The 16100-nt window shown below is 34.6% G+C and overlaps 2 protein-coding genes across 2 annotated transcripts; one reads left to right on the top strand and one right to left on the bottom strand.

Moving 5' to 3' along the window:
• Nucleotides 1–11691: 11691 nt before the first annotated feature.
• On the bottom strand, nucleotides 11692–14229 carry LOC110818894 (Pentatricopeptide repeat (PPR-like) superfamily protein). Its single transcript, XM_022047923.2, has one exon. The coding sequence runs from the start codon at nucleotides 14103–14105 to the stop codon at nucleotides 12045–12047; it is 2061 nt and encodes a 686-aa protein (XP_021903615.2). The 5' UTR covers nucleotides 14106–14229; the 3' UTR covers nucleotides 11692–12044.
• Nucleotides 14230–14329: 100 nt separating this feature from the next.
• On the top strand, nucleotides 14330–15829 carry LOC110818682 (Nuclear transport factor 2 (NTF2) family protein). Its single transcript, XM_022047628.2, has 4 exons — nucleotides 14330–14871; nucleotides 14961–15042; nucleotides 15394–15445; nucleotides 15644–15829. The coding sequence occupies exons 1-4, from the start codon at nucleotides 14391–14393 to the stop codon at nucleotides 15707–15709; spliced, it is 681 nt and encodes a 226-aa protein (XP_021903320.1). The 5' UTR covers nucleotides 14330–14390; the 3' UTR covers nucleotides 15710–15829.
• The last annotated feature ends 271 nt before the right edge of the window (nucleotides 15830–16100 follow it).

Raw genomic sequence — 16100 nt, forward strand, 5'->3', positions numbered from 1 at the left:
AAAATCAGGGCAAAAGATATCTCCAAGACCACCTTCAAGACCCAATACAGGTACTATGAGTTCTTTGTCATGCCATTTAGGTTAACGAATGTACCAACCATTTTTATAGACTTGATAAACAGGGTCTTTAGATAGTTCTTATATAAGTTCATCATAATGTTTATTGATGATATCTTTATCTATTTAAAGACTAGAGAGGAACACGTACAGTACTTAACTCAGGTTTTACAGGTTCTCAGAAAAAAGAATCTGCATGCAAAAGTGAGCAAGTGTGAGTTTTTGCTTGAGTAGAATACCTTCTCAGGGCATAAAATATTAAGATATGGTGTGTCAGTCAATCCTGAGAAGGTTGAGACAGCAATAGATTGGGAAAATTATACTTCAATTAAAGAAATTTGTAGCTTTTTAGGGATGGCAGATTATTACCGCTAGTTTGTGGAAGGATTTTCAAGCCTACCCGCCCTCTTGACTCGGCTTAAGAAGAAGAACATCAAGTTTAAGTTGAATGATGACTGTGAAATGAGTTTTAGAGAACTTAAGAAGCGACTGACTACCGCACCAGTTTTAGCTCTACCAAGTGGGACAAATGGATACACAATGTACAATAACGCTTTCTACCTAGGGTTGAGTTTTGTTCTGATATAGCACAAAAAGGTTATAGTTTATGGGTCCAGATAGTTGAAAAATCATGAAAAGAATTACGCCACCCACGAATTGGAGACTTGGCGTCATTACTTTTATGATGAGATTTTTTAGATTTATACAAACCTTAAGAGCTTGAAGCATATATTCACCCAGAAGGATCTCAACATGCATAAGAGACATTGGATATAACTCCTCAAGTATTACGATTGTAAGATCTTGTATTACCTAGACAAAAGTAATGTGGTAGCCGACACGCTCAGTAGCAAACGTGCAGTTATATTGTATCACATAATGGTTTCTTAATACATGGTAATAAAGGCTGCACAACAGATATAACTTCATGATTTGAAAAGGGGCACATGTCTAACCCATCTAGTTGTTCAACCCGAACTGATTCAGAAAATAAAGGAAACCTAATTGACTGATTTCACTCTAGTATCTTTCATATAGGATACAGAACAAGACATAAATCTAAAATCCCTAGTCTCATCCGATGGGCTACTTAGGTTTCAAGACAGGATATGTGACCCAAACGACAGTAAACTAAAAAATGATATCATGATAAAGGCTCACAGTTTAAAGTTTACCTTGCATCTCAAGAGCATTGAGATGTATCAAAGCATGCGACTCCGATTCTAGTGGAGCGGGATGAAAAGAAAAATTGTTGATTTCGTCTCAAAGTGTCTTATATGTCAACAAGTTAAGGCAGTACATGAACACCATGGCAGGCTACTTCAGTCATTACCAATACGATAGTGGAAATAGAAACATATCATTATGGATTTTGTAACAAGATTGCTTAAGTCACACTCGAGGCATGATGCACTTTGGGTAATCGTTGACCGACTCACCAAGCCCTCTCATTTCTTGGCCATCAGAATAACTGAACCCTTTAGATAAGCTAACAAGGATCTATATCTGGAAGATAGTCATGCTATATAGAGTTCTTGTGACAATGGTATCAGATAGGGACCTATGATTCACCTCTTAGTTTTGGTCAAGTTTTCAGTAAGCATTGAAAAGAAAATTGTCCCTTAGCATAATATTCTGACCTCAAACAGATGGACAATCAAAATGAACCATTCATATACTGAAGGATATGTTCAGGGCCTGTGTTCTAGACTTCGGAAGGCATTGGGATGATCACCTATCTCTGATAAAGTTTGTCTATAAAAACAGTTATCAAGCAAACACCGGCATGACTTCGTACGAGGCATTGTACGATCGACCTTGTAGATCGCCAATCTGTTGGGAAGATGTGGGTTATAGGAAATTGATTGGCCCATACTTGGTAAATAAGATCACAACGAATATAGATAAAATCAAAAAGAACATCCAAACAACCCAGAGTAGGTAAAACAGTTATGCAGATACCCGAATGAGAGATTTAGAATTTGAATAGTGAGCTAATGTTTCTTAATGTCACCCCCTTTAAGGGTTTCAGCAGGTTTGGAAAGAGAAAAAACTCTCGGTTCATCGAACCGTTTGAGATCTTAGACAAGGTCAGTACATTTGCCTACATACTAGCACTACCATCAGCGCTATCCAGAGTCTATGAGAAATTTTCATAAGCCACTTCCACTCTAGGAGGATCTACCCTATGGGGAGGTACCGGTACGTATTTTAAATCGGAAGAGTAGAGTGTTTCGCAATAGAGAAATTTCTTTCGTCAAGGTATTATGGCAGAAATTTCTTTCGCAATAGAGAAATCACTCGAATGACGAGGCCACTTGGGAGATAGAATCACACTTCAAGACCTAGTACCCCCAACTATTTAACTAGTGAGAGAGTGCCAAATTTGAGGAATCAAATTTTTTTAGGGGAAGAGTTGTAATACCTGCGCTCGAAAATTTGGCCCGAGATAATTTAATATTAACAAAATAATAAATTAAATAATTTAATTTTTAAATTTTTTGTTAATTTTTGAAGAAATATGGATTTTGGATGAAATTAAATTAATTTTGAAAAATAGGGTAAAACTATAAATAAAGAGGTGTGTATTTGAAAGAGAAATTAAAAATAGGGGGTCAAATCGAAAAAGGGAGAAATGCGGGCCATATGGGATAGCTATGTTAGCAACAACAGCGAGTCAGAACGCGCCGCGTGGTGGACATGCTGATACGGGTTCCACACGGGAGCCACGCGGGCGATCCGCATGCCTAGGCGACTGAATAGCCCACATTTATCCTGCTCGCACGAACGAAGAGATCCCAATCCTTCCTATATTTAAATGGATAGCTCTGATCAATTATGCGAAGATCCAACTATGTGCCGATGAACGATTGGGATTCACTCCAAAGGATCGCGATGGATAGCACAAATTTGCACCTGGATATGCTTAAATGGTCCTCAAATCGGATAGCTCTTCTTGCTCCACGTCGACACAAATGGACGGTCAGGATCAGTGGAAGAGAGGTATTTAAACCTTTATTTGGTCAATTCCCAAACTCTAGTTGCTAGAGAGGAGATCGGAGAAGAAGAATAGGGGCGTCCAGAAAGAGAACTAGTCGCTGGAGAAGGAGACCGCCCACTGTCGCAGCTGCACCAGAGCCACTATTGATGCTGAAAAAGTAAAAAAAAAAATTCTTTCACTCGGAATTGGATTTCATACCTCCCCACACACAGATTGGAGCCAAAAGGCAAAAAGGTGAGCCAAAAATCGCGAGCAAAGCTCAGCCAAGACATTACGACCGCAACCCGAAAGCCCCTATGATGAGCCCCTTTTCGATTTTCATTCCTTTTGATTCGTTGATAAATGTGTTCCTCGTCTCTTTGTGGTGCAAGTTAACTAAAGAGAATCTTCGACTGCAAGAGAAAAACGGTGAAGCTACCGCATCGGAAAATTTGTAACGGCTCCAAAAATTTAAATGAAGATATATGTTTTAAAAATTTTAAATGCGGAAGCAAAATAAAAATTCTGATTAACATCCCTTACACAATAACCAAAAACGTATCCAACGTATGAAAGAATAAGCTAATTAAAAGAAATACTTGAAATAAAAACTATAAATAGAACTATAAAATCTTTAGGCGTCTAACTCACCGTCTTCCTGTGGAATGGGCTCGGGAATCATGTCTTCCTGATCTGAAATGGTTAAGTAAGGAACGAGCTACACTAGCCCAGTAAAGACATCACACTATCTCACTGCCAAAGAAGTAAAGGTTGGTAGAAAACAAAAATGACCAATGAAGCATAATTTATAACAAACTTATTTATTAATAATAAAAATCTTTGCTGACCGCTTACCTCGGTGAGATTCGTGAAAATAACATATGAAAACAATAACATTATAACTATCATAAAATCAAATATATTTTGTAACATAACACATGTTATACTTTTGCACTTCAATAATAAGACAACAATTCTCATCTTTTACCAGCCTACTAGTATCCATAGGGGGTCCCCGCTACACGTGAACCATTAACATTAATAACCTTATTCTAGGGCCATCCCGATACCCCATCCGGTATGGGCGCCAAAACTATAGACCTCAATACCTCGTCCGGTATGAGGGTGAACGGGCCGTCCCCATACCCCATCCGGTATGGGCACCAAAACACATAAGGTCTCCATACCCCGTCCGATATGAGATACTACGTTCCCGGTAGGGTTCCCTACGGATCCGGTCCGTCCACCATCTCCCAGGATATCTAATTAGGCTGTCTACATTATCCATTTATAAATTCACATAACATTTTTCTCATTTTTCTTGGTCTCAATTATCCAATCATACACAAATACGTAAACCAATAATGAACACCAAACAAAACAACACAACATCGGGTTCACCATAATTCGAACCATAATAAAAAAAATAATGATTCATGCATACAAAACTATAAAATAAATACATCAAATATCATACTGCATTTAAAGTTGAAAAATAGATCAAACAACAACTGACCAAAAAATACATCAGATTCAGGCTCCATTAGTAACCTTAATTCATTATACACATGTATTAATTCATGAAATGCCGTTTTATTATTTATTGAGCTTTAATACCATGATAGGAAATATGGTGAGAAATCCTTACTTGTTTCAGGGTCTGAAATCGGCTCTACAATGCGCCTACGGGCTGTCTCTAAATTCCTTGAATTTTTTTCAGAAAATTGAAACGCACTATCGGTACCTGCACGTGTCCCAAAAAATTCAAAATCATACTCAGGCCCCCTTTTCAGCCAATATCAAAATTTTGGCACGGCGGCTTCGCCGTGCTCCGGTAACGACATCGTCGCTCGCGGCGGCGATCCGCCTCAAGTTGGCTATTTTTGGCCGAATTCAGCCAAACTTGCATTGGTTCCTGCGATAAAACAACGCTAGGGCCCTCGGTGGGCCAAAAAATCACGAAAAATCGAGACTTACCGGCGGTGGAGCTCTCGGGTGCGGCGGCTTCTCCGGCGCGAGTCGCGGTTTGATGTTTTACTCCGGTCAACCTGTAGAGAAAAGGACGGTGATCATAGTGGTGTAAAAATTGCATTGAACGGGAACCAGAAAGGGCCTCATAGGAGGCAAAAATCGAGGGAAACCGCGACGGTGCCGCTGGACTTCGGCAGTATTTTTCGGCCGATTGGTCGGTAGTTTGGCTCCGATTTGGCCATGGGCGGATTCAGCATCGAAAAACGAGCTAATGAGAGAAAATTTACCTCATTTATCGGTCGAAAAACACCCCGGTGCGGTGACGGGTGGCGGTGGTCGGCTCCTCCGGCAACTGGTTCTTCTTCTCCAGCGAGGGTACTGGCGGCTAGGGGTTGGGGTCAGGTGTGGGTGAGGTTATTTATAACCATCCCCTTTTAATCTCAGTCGTCCATCACGATTTAATATGAATCGTCTGATCGTGATTGAAATGAGAATAAATCTGGACCATCCATCGCGATGCGATCTGGGCCGTCCGTGCGTAATTCAATCAGGACCGTCCGTCTGCACGCGTGAGTTCTGGGCCGTCCGTGCGCGTGAGATCTAGGCCATCCGCACGCGTGAGATCTGGACCGTTCGATCGCGTGCAAGCTGATTACTCACGTGGCTCCGTCCGCGTGGTCTACCGCGTCAGTTTTCTTGCCACGCGACATGTTCTGGTTGGTCGGGGCTGCTGACTGAGCTGCTGACGTGGCTGCTGACGTGGCACAACTTTCCTAAATTGCGTTTTGACCTCCGATTTTTTATTTTCTTTTAAAAAATACCCCCATAATCAAAATTTTCACCCCTTTTTCCCAAAATCAATTTTAATTAAATCTCAAAAATAATATTACCCTATTTTATCATTATTATTATTTTTTTATTAAATTAAATTAAATTAAATCAAGACCTTATAAATTAAATATTGAAAAATTAAACTAAAATTCTAATATAAATTAAAATAAATTAAAAAATAAAAATAATAAATTTGGGTGTTACAAAATTCCTCTGCCAGTAGGGTCTCGGTTTTCTCATCTTTTGGTCGATAGAGGCCCCCTAACCCTATTCTTTTACAGGTTTCCATGCAAAACCTTCCAAAATTGGCTGAAACCATTTGGAAATGGCTAGGCCAAGAGGAAGCGCCGCCATGGGCGCTAGAGCCGGCGCCGGAATACAGCGGTGCCACTGTGCCAGAACCCTAAACTGGGCGAAAAAATTTTAAAATTCTTATTTTAGCCTTTTTGGAATATGTAACGTGTGTTTTTTATTTTCGCAAAAAAATCTCAAGAAATCTGAGAACTGCCAAGAGACGCAGTGAAAAAAACGGTATTTCGAATATCAATATGGGATAAGAATCCTTCACTTTTTTCTCATGTTACAGTAAATTAAAGCCTATTAAGTAATGACTGTGTGTTTTATAAAAATTAAAAATCCTTAAATTAATTATAAATCATCAGTGGAGCTGGAACCGGTCAATGTATAATTGTCCTAGATGTGTTGTTTATGTTTTCCTATACTATCTAAATTGCTATTGTTTATTTATTTTAATTAGTTTCTCGTTTATTGATTACTTGGCTGATTATTCTCACATATTGACTGATTTGAAGCAAATATCCTAATCACGTTTTTTTAATTTTCATATTGTCTATTTGAATGGAGTTGAGAAGTCTCATACCAGAAGGAGTTGGGAGGTATAATTCACCCTCATACCGGACATGGTATTGAGGTGGTGGTATATTTGGTATCCATTACCAGACGTAGTATGGAGACGACCGATTAAATGATAAATTAGATATTGGGTCCATGCGTAAGGGGGATCACTATGGACCCCAGAGGTACTGGTAAACGGGTAAGAAGATAAGTTACTATTATTGTTCATTTTTATGCGAAATGATTTTATTTAAAAGAAGATAATGGCTCCATCAGTTATTTATATTTTTGTCAATCTTTGGTTTTTCGTATTAGTGCTAAACGTGATATTTTTATTGGGCTAATATAGCTCATCCCACTATTTAACTATTTTCATATTAGGAAGACGAAGATCCAGATCTTAAACAGGTAGAAGAATATTGCGAATAAAGGTGCCTCCCTTATCCCATCAGAGTTACCCAGCAGGGGTTAACTCTATTGGATCTATAGTTGTATTTTCTTTTATTTATTTATTCTGTTATTGAAAACTTTCTTAAAGGGATATTTCCGTAATCGTATTAGAAATTCCGATTCACTGTGTAAAGAATATAAATTTTAAATTCTTAACTGATTCCGACTTTACGATATATGTCCATTTTCTTTTAAGTTTTAGATTTTTACACTAAATATATATAATAATTAAAGTTGATGTAACTTGGCAGGGAATATATATTGTATTTGACTATATATGTAAGTATAAAAAATAAAATATTGAAAATTCATTAAGTAATATGAGAAATATATATATATATATGTCAGTAAATTAAAAATTATTATCTTATATTTTCATTTGATTGCACGTGTGATATTGGTTTTTCTTCTTTTTTCTTTCGAAGTGAAGGTCAACCAAATAAAAAATGTTGAGGCGATTAATGAATTAATCTAACAAATACAGCTTGAAGTACACTAGTAATTAAATAAGATTAAATAAAATAATATTATATGTATATATTAATTAGTGTTTGTGTTATAATGTTATTATTGATGTAATCATGATTAGCATTACATAGAGTAATGTATAGAATTAGTAGACAACTAATACTCCATAATTAGATGGATGCCCCCTGTACTAATCATACTCGGCACATTCATTTCTCACCGACTTAACCATACGTACCTCCCATATTGATTATCTTAGTTTGGATCTTTACAAATATATTTATTTGGTTATGAGTATTTTCAATTTTTCAACTCATCAAAAAATCTTTTTACTACTTACGATGGTAATAGAAATAAAAAGAAAAAGAGAGCACAAAAACATACTTCAATGAAAATAAAATTTAACGATATTTATGGGGACTTAATTCGAATTTTTCTTATTATATGTTTTGAGAGATTTTATACGATGATGAAATTAAAAATACTAATTAATATTATATGATTATCAAATCAAAAAATATAAATTAGAATGTAAAATCATATGGAATTATTTATTTGTTACAAGCAAATCACCATTAAAAAACAGAGATAAAATACACTAAGTTAAAAAAGAGTTTAACTTAGCTATCTTTTTACTTCTACATTTTTCTGCCCTTTATTTTAGTTAAGAAATCGATAATAATATTTGTTCCGTCAGAAATGAAATTGAATTTTTAGGGTATCCAAGAGTCTGTGACTCTCCATTTCATCCTTTTGTTTTTTCATAAGAAGAGTGTTTTAGGGTTAAACACTCTTCTTATATTATAAGGTAAATATACAAAATTCTGTCACAATTCTAATTACCCTTATAACTAATGAATAATTTATATATATAATATGATTTGTTTGAAATAAAATTTAGTTTTAATGTTTCAATTTGAGTTTTACAAATTACGTAAGTTTGGTTTTTAGTAATTCAAAATACAAAGGGTCTTTTTTATATGGAAAAAACGTAGAACAATATTAAATATTGCAAACTGAAGTAGTTTAGTGAACTTATAATTTGTTAATATACATAATAATTAATAAATACAATTTATTATTAAATACAATTTCGTTTTTAATTAAAAATAAAATTTTGAAATAATTAGAAGTATCTTTTTTAAGATAATCAAAATTAATTTAGTTCCACCAAACTAATTCTGGTTTTAATTTTTCTCAAATTTCAATTTTAAGTTTTTTTTCTTATTTTTTTATTTAGTTTCCACGTACTAAATAATTAAAATTTTAAAAAATATTTTTTTTAATAAAAATCACTAATTTTTTATGTCGAGTTTGTAAATTTAAAATTATTTTTTAAAACATTAATCCTTAATCCGTACACATGTCAAAGCTGGTTAAATGTTAATGTGATTCCAACTCAAATGCCAATATATATATATATATATATATATATACATACACATGTATATCGATCGCATTGCTATTTCAAGTTTAACGAGAGTGGAAGTGTGTATATATATATATATATATATATCTTATTATATATATGTATACATATATATATATATAATTATAGTTTAAGTTTTAAACAGCTGGATCTCGCTAAGCGTGCATTAATTCAAGTCGCTTTTGTCTTTTTTTTTTTTTTTTTCTTTTCCGCTGGTAGTGATTGAAAATATTTTTAAAAAAAAAAAAAATCAACAACATTCAAGATGTTAATAATAAATGCAGTAATTTCAACCTTCATTTTAAAAAAAAAATAAAAATAAAAAAAGGCTAAAACAATATTAGTGATGTCAATTAATACGTACTGATTCCGCGTTTCAACAATAGCTGCTTTGACTTAGTCTCACTCGCATCAAAACGCATCGACATCATGCGTTTTAATTATTTTAATTAATTAATTAATTTGTTTTCATTTAATATTAATAGTTTAATTTACATGTTCGCTACACTTGTTTTGTTTTCGCGTGCTGCTTCTGTATATTAGCATTTTCGTTATTTATTTTTATAAAAATAACATTTGATTGGTTTCTTTTAGATTTTAATAATTTTATATTAAATTATTTATACATACATTGGTCTTGTATATTAAATATAAATTAAAATATATCAAAATTTGAATATAAGCATTATATTAAAATATATAACTTTTTATGTATATACAAAAGATTAAATTAGGTTGTGGCAAATTTTGTATTTTTAAAAATTAAATTCAATATATTCTTAAATGATAAATAAAAATTATCTGTCCCAATCAATTATAATAGTTTGATTTCATTTAAATATTTAAATAAATTTAAATGTACGTTCGAAATTATTTCGATACCCAATAATTTTTTATTAAAAAAATATTTCATTTAATTTTATAGAACTAAGTTTTAGAACAAAATATCTCTATATTTATCTATAATATTTAGAATATCATTTTTAAAATATATAATTTTTTTTTTCATATTATTACCACTGTCATTTTTGACATCATCAACCAAGAAAATTATATATATACTAAACATGGTCATATATATAGATGTATATATATACTAAACATGGCGTGACATGTGTTTAATTTTATGAGATTAGTTTTGCATCAACGTTTGGACGATCATTATCAAATAAAAAGGGCAATTAAAGAGAAAAGTGCACTACCCTATATATCTTTACCGACAAATTTAAATTCATTAAGTACTCATTAGATTTTTTTTTTGAAGTAATCTCGAAGTGATCAACTTAATCAATTAATTAATCTTCGTTAATTATTCAATGTATCAAGAAAAAATCACTTAAGTTCACAATTAGTTTTCAAATAATAAGTTAATGAATCATCAAAATCTTATAGATAAAGCAACAAAAGCATATGTTTTTATTTGGATCATCATTTTTTATTTTGATATTTGCAATTTTAAAGTAATGATTATAAATGCAATAATTTTATTTGAATGAGTTTGAAATTATGATATTATATTTTTTTAATTAAATTCATATATTTGCTGATTAAGTGATGATATACATATATTAATAATAACATAACATAAATAATATATAAATAAATAAATATAAACATTAAAAATAGGAAATTGAATTATGAAAAAAATATAATAATTATTTAGTTAAATGATAGTATCACATTGAAATTTGTGTAGATAAGTTAATTAGATTTATTTTCATTATTAAAAAAATAAATTAAAACCTTTAAACATTAAATTAATTTTTATTTATTTATTTATAAAAAAGGTGATATTTCAAATATCAAAGTAAAGAGTAATTAGTGATTAGATAATTAATTGGTTTCAAAATATTGTAGATTAGGTAAAAATTTTAATGTAATGTAATATTAATTATTGTTGTGATGTTAATTTAATTAGAAGAATTAAGGAGAGCATCGGGTGTCCACGGAGTGAGGAAAACAGCTGCCACACACAAACAAAGACATTACTTGAATCTAAATAACTTTGACCACATTTAAACAAAGATAAAATATATATATATATATATATAAAAGACATTATAAGCTTTTGACTATTACTGCTTGACCAACAACAGACAGCCACGTGTCTACACGAAATCCCCTGGATTTTGTGGGCCAGCAATGCTAGAATGCCGGTGCGAAAGGCAGACTTTCTTCCTTTGACTACAGCAGACAAAGGTTTTGTCGGGTCATCTCCGGTCAAAACTTAATCCAAACTCAAATTTAAAGTATTTTTAATTTAAAATTTTCCTAAAAAACTCGCATTATCTTCCTTTTTTTTTTTTTTTTGTTTTGAAAAATCTGACGGATCAGAAAATTTGAGGGTACCATTTTTTGTTGGGTGTTATGAGATACACGGTATGAAATCTCACCATGTCGACAATAGATTTTTTAAAATTGATTTTAACTGTAATCCAGTTAGTCAATAGGAATCTTGTTTTGTTTCTTTTATAATTTTATTGGGTTAAAAGGTTTTAATTTTTTTAATCATATTAGTGTCAGATGACATGTCCCTAACCTATGAAAAGCTCCGTCACCCATGAGAAAACATGTCGTTATTTTTAAATATTAAAACATTAATTTGTGTTAGATTTTAATGGAAACTAATCATCTCACTCTAATATATATGTTTAATGTCAAAAAATAAAGATAGATCTCCATTAAAATCCTGTGTGCCCAATTCTTACACCATTTTCCCCTTCCTGGCAAGCCCAATTCTTATACTCATACACACACGCGCGCGAGTCCTATAAGGCCCATATTTATACGACTTTTTTATGTCACGAAAACTGACCCAAATGAAAAATGAACGAAGCCTTATCTAAAAGAAAATAAGAGATATAACCTATCAAAGTCAAGTAAATTATAAGTGAATTCATGAGATTTAGGTTTTAGTTACAATTGAATTTACTACTTTTTTTTTTTTTAAAAAAAAATGTAGAATTAACTCATTTGTAACGAAACAAAAATCTCATAAACTTCCTATAATTTACCTGCAAATCTCTGAGCCTCTTCCGTTCGACCCAGGCGAGTTAACAGTCTGGCAATTAGACGACAATGTTCTTCGGATGCCTTCATTTTATATCTTTGAAGCATCATATCATATATTCCAAGAGCTTCATCTGCAAATCCAGCCTGATCACAAATCGAGAAAAGCACCGAGAAAGTGAAATCGCTTGGAACGAATCCGTCAGACACCATTTGATCAAACAGACTGACCGCATCTGTAAACCTTTCATTACAACCATAAGCTTCAATAATTGCTGTCCATGTCACACAACCCTTTACTGCCACTGCATCAAAGACCATATTTGCTTTATTAATTGCTCCGCAACTCCCGTACATCTTGATGATCCGGGCAGCAACAAAAGGGATCGATTCAAAATCTTTCTTCAATGTATGTCCATGAATCTCTTCGCCTAGTTTCAAAGCTTTAAGCTGGCTGCAAACGCTCAACATCCGTGCCATCGTTACAGAATCTGGCCTGTGCTTGGAAAACTGCATTTCTCGAAACACCTCCGTTGCTTCACTCAATCTGTCATTCTCCGCATGCGAATCAATCATTGCAGTCCATGACTTCACATTCCTCGCCTCCAAATTATCAAACAGTTTCTCAGAATACCCCAACACACCGCATTTTGAGTACATTACCATCAAAGAAGTGACTAATGACATGTTTGGCAAGAACAAGTTCTTCAGGGCATAACCATGAATCTCCTTCCCCTGCTTCAAAGCTCTCAGCTTTGCGCAAACAGGAAGAATTGTAGCAACTGTAACCACATCAGGCCGAAATCCTTCCTGCTGCATCCAAAGAACTGATCTCAAAGCTTGCTGTAGTCGACCATTTGAGATATATCCTGAGATTAGAGCTGTCCAAGACACAGCATTCCTCTCCCTCAACCCGTAAAAAACCCGTCTCCCAGAGCTCATGTCACCGCATTTGCAGTACATATCGACCAAGCCGGACTGAATAAACGGTTGGTTAGAGTAATTTTTTGATTTTAAGACATAAGCATGAACCTCCAACCCCAATTTCCGTGCCTTAATTTCCCCAATGGCGGGAAGGATCATAGTCAATATAGCCGAATTTGGATATATCCCGTCATTAATCATCTTCCTAACAAATTCTAATGCTACAAATTGTCGCTTATTATGCGCAAAACCAGCAATCATTGCTCCCCACACAACGACGTCCCTCTCAAGAATTTCGTCGAACACCGTGCATGCGAGCTTAATTTTCCCACATTTAAAGTACAAATCTATCAGACTAGTCCTGAGAATGGAACTATCAAGCAACCCGTTCTTGATTAAAATCCCATGAGTCTTCAATCCTTGCCGTAGTGCGGAAGCACCAGCGAAGCTCTTAATTACATTAGAAAAACTGTACACATTCAACTTGACTCCCAACTCCCTCATTTCCGAAAAGGTAGAAAGCACGTTACGATACTGTTTCTTCCCCGATATAACAGTGCCCCTGAGCAGAGCATTCCACGAATACACACTCTTGCTCGTACTTTCATCGAACACCTTCTGGGCGTCCTCAATGGAGTCACAGGAAGTGTACATGTGGACGAGTTTAGTACGTAAGAAATCGTTGTTTTCGAGGCCATTGATGCGAATGTGGGCGTGGATCTGCTTCCCGTGGAGTAAGGATTTGCAGCGTACGCAGGCCGCGAGGAGAGTGGAGAAGGTGGTTGAGTTGACAGGGATGCCTTGCTGGTCTAAGTAGTCGAGAATCGCAAGCGCCTCTTCAAGCTTGTTCTGTCTGGCGAATCTTTGGATGTCTCCGCAAATAGCGTGCGGATTTCTGGTGTGGAGCGGTAGTGATGACGGGAAAGCATCTCTTTCTGAGAAAGGTTTCGGGTTTCTGGTGCGAAATTTTGGAGATTTCAGGTGGGTTTTCCTTGTGGATTTGGTTCGGGCTTTGGCCGAGAGGAAACGGTGGCTGCCGTCGGAACTGGAGGCAGAGGTGGGAGCGGTGAGAGGATTTGGCGGGAAAGGTTGCAGGTGTAGAGACAGAGTAACGGAAGGTAGAGCTTCCATGACGCTCAGTTTCTTTACGGGAGAAATTCGAAATACAAACAGAAATATTATTTTATCTAACAGTCAATTAAATAATATAATGGAGAAATTCGAAATATCAATAGAAAAACAATATCTTCTTTTTTTAAAAATATTATTAAAATTCTGGCCATAATAAATAAACATGGATTTTTTTTTTTAATAAACAAATTAAAATGGATTTTTGCGCTTTTACATTTATACTTAAAAAACGGAATTTATTTTCTTCAGAAAAAATTTTGAGCGGCTATATCATCATTGCAGAGCATGATGATTGGCTGCAACAGATCACTCCTCTCGCCTTCCTCCTCAACAACTCGCTCGCCTCCTCTGCACTCCTCAACAATCGGTTACCATAAGTTCAAAACCAGTTCGGGAAACTTCTGGAAGACTGTACGGACGCCAACCACCGCAATCAGGCTATCCTTATCCGACAATCAGACGGTCGCTGTCACTCCTACGACAACAGCCGCTCAATCCGCCACCGAAAACGAACCAAAACCTGCATCGGAGGTTGTGAGGAGCTTCTACGAAGGAATCAACGACCAAGATCTCGCCTCGGTTGAAGACCTCATTGCCGAGAACTGTGTGTATGAGGATCTTATTTTTCCACAACCGTTCGTCGGCCGGAAGAAAATCTTGGAGTTCTTCAAGAAATTTATTTATATCAATCGCTCCGAACTACGGTTTGTTATTGATGACATATCTACTGAGGACTCAGCAGCTGTTGGAGTTACATGGCATCTAGGTATGTTACTCTATATGTGTATATATATTCGGCAATTCCTTTTCTGAAATATCTCTCGAGAACAATTTTTATAATGAAAATGGTAACAGAGTGGAAGAAAAGGCCTTTTCCTTTCAGCAAAGGTTGCAGTTTCTACAGGTTGGAGATTGTCAATGGCAAGCGACAGATTATGTAAGTGAACTTCTGTATTCCACAATGAGTAAAATTTAAGTTTCGCATTTTTTGTCAAGTTGAAATAGCACATTTCAAAGTTAAGACTAGAGCTGATTTTTATTATTTTTTAATCAATTTTCTGCAGAACAAATTTTTTTTTAAAAAAAGTAATTTTTATATTAATTTAACAAAAGTACTTAGTACATTTCCCAAACATATTTTAATACAATTTGAAAATCTTTTGTTTCTCCTTTATTTCCACCTTCGACTTTTGTATATAATTTGTTTGTAACGGGAGAACTGAATTGCCATTGTTGAGGAATTCAGATACGAGTTCTTCAAGTTCTAATCCGCTCTTCTCCATAACAGATACGGAAGAGACAGTGTTGAACCTGCATTCAAGCCTGGGGAGACAGCTCTGGTATGTAAATGTAACCTTCAATTTTGTTTTGTAAATCAAATGCAAAAATCTATTACTATTTTCCCATCAAGATAATTGAACCCAATATATTTATAGAACTCTCTAATTCATCCGTGTTCCGAAGTCAAATGCACCTGTGAGAAGAAATCATCAGTTTACAGACCTCACCCTTTTTTCTAATCCTGCTTTTGATTACAGGTCGTTATTAGAGGCGTAACATGGCTATTGAAACAGTTTCCTCAGCTGGTGAATCGGTTACCATGATTCCTTGAAGATGAAGCACGACTGATACACTGTATGTTGTATATTGAGGATTGCTAATATTGTACCTATATCTGTTTGCTAACGTTTGGTTTCTCACCGAAAAGAAATGGCAGTTTTGCATGATTCTTTTCCAAATAATTCGTGTATATAAAGCTTGCTTCAATCCTTCGATACCTTGGGAAACAAGTACATAAGTAAAAGCATCAAGAAAATTAAGCACTAGCAAACAATAAGTCTTCCAAAAAAAAAATGAACAATAAATTAGATGCACTGCAAAGTAATAGAGAAAATAAGTAGATGAACATAAATGTTTTAAAGAACCTATTTTTGCCTCTGTTGGTGGAATAATTCTTGTAATAACACCTATAAGAAAACATGATATGAAGGTAAT

This window comes from Carica papaya, chromosome 1 (genome assembly GCF_054855325.1).
Source record: "Carica papaya isolate Zhongbai chromosome 1, ASM5485532v1, whole genome shotgun sequence".
Classification (NCBI taxonomy): Eukaryota; Viridiplantae; Streptophyta; class Magnoliopsida; order Brassicales; family Caricaceae; genus Carica; species Carica papaya.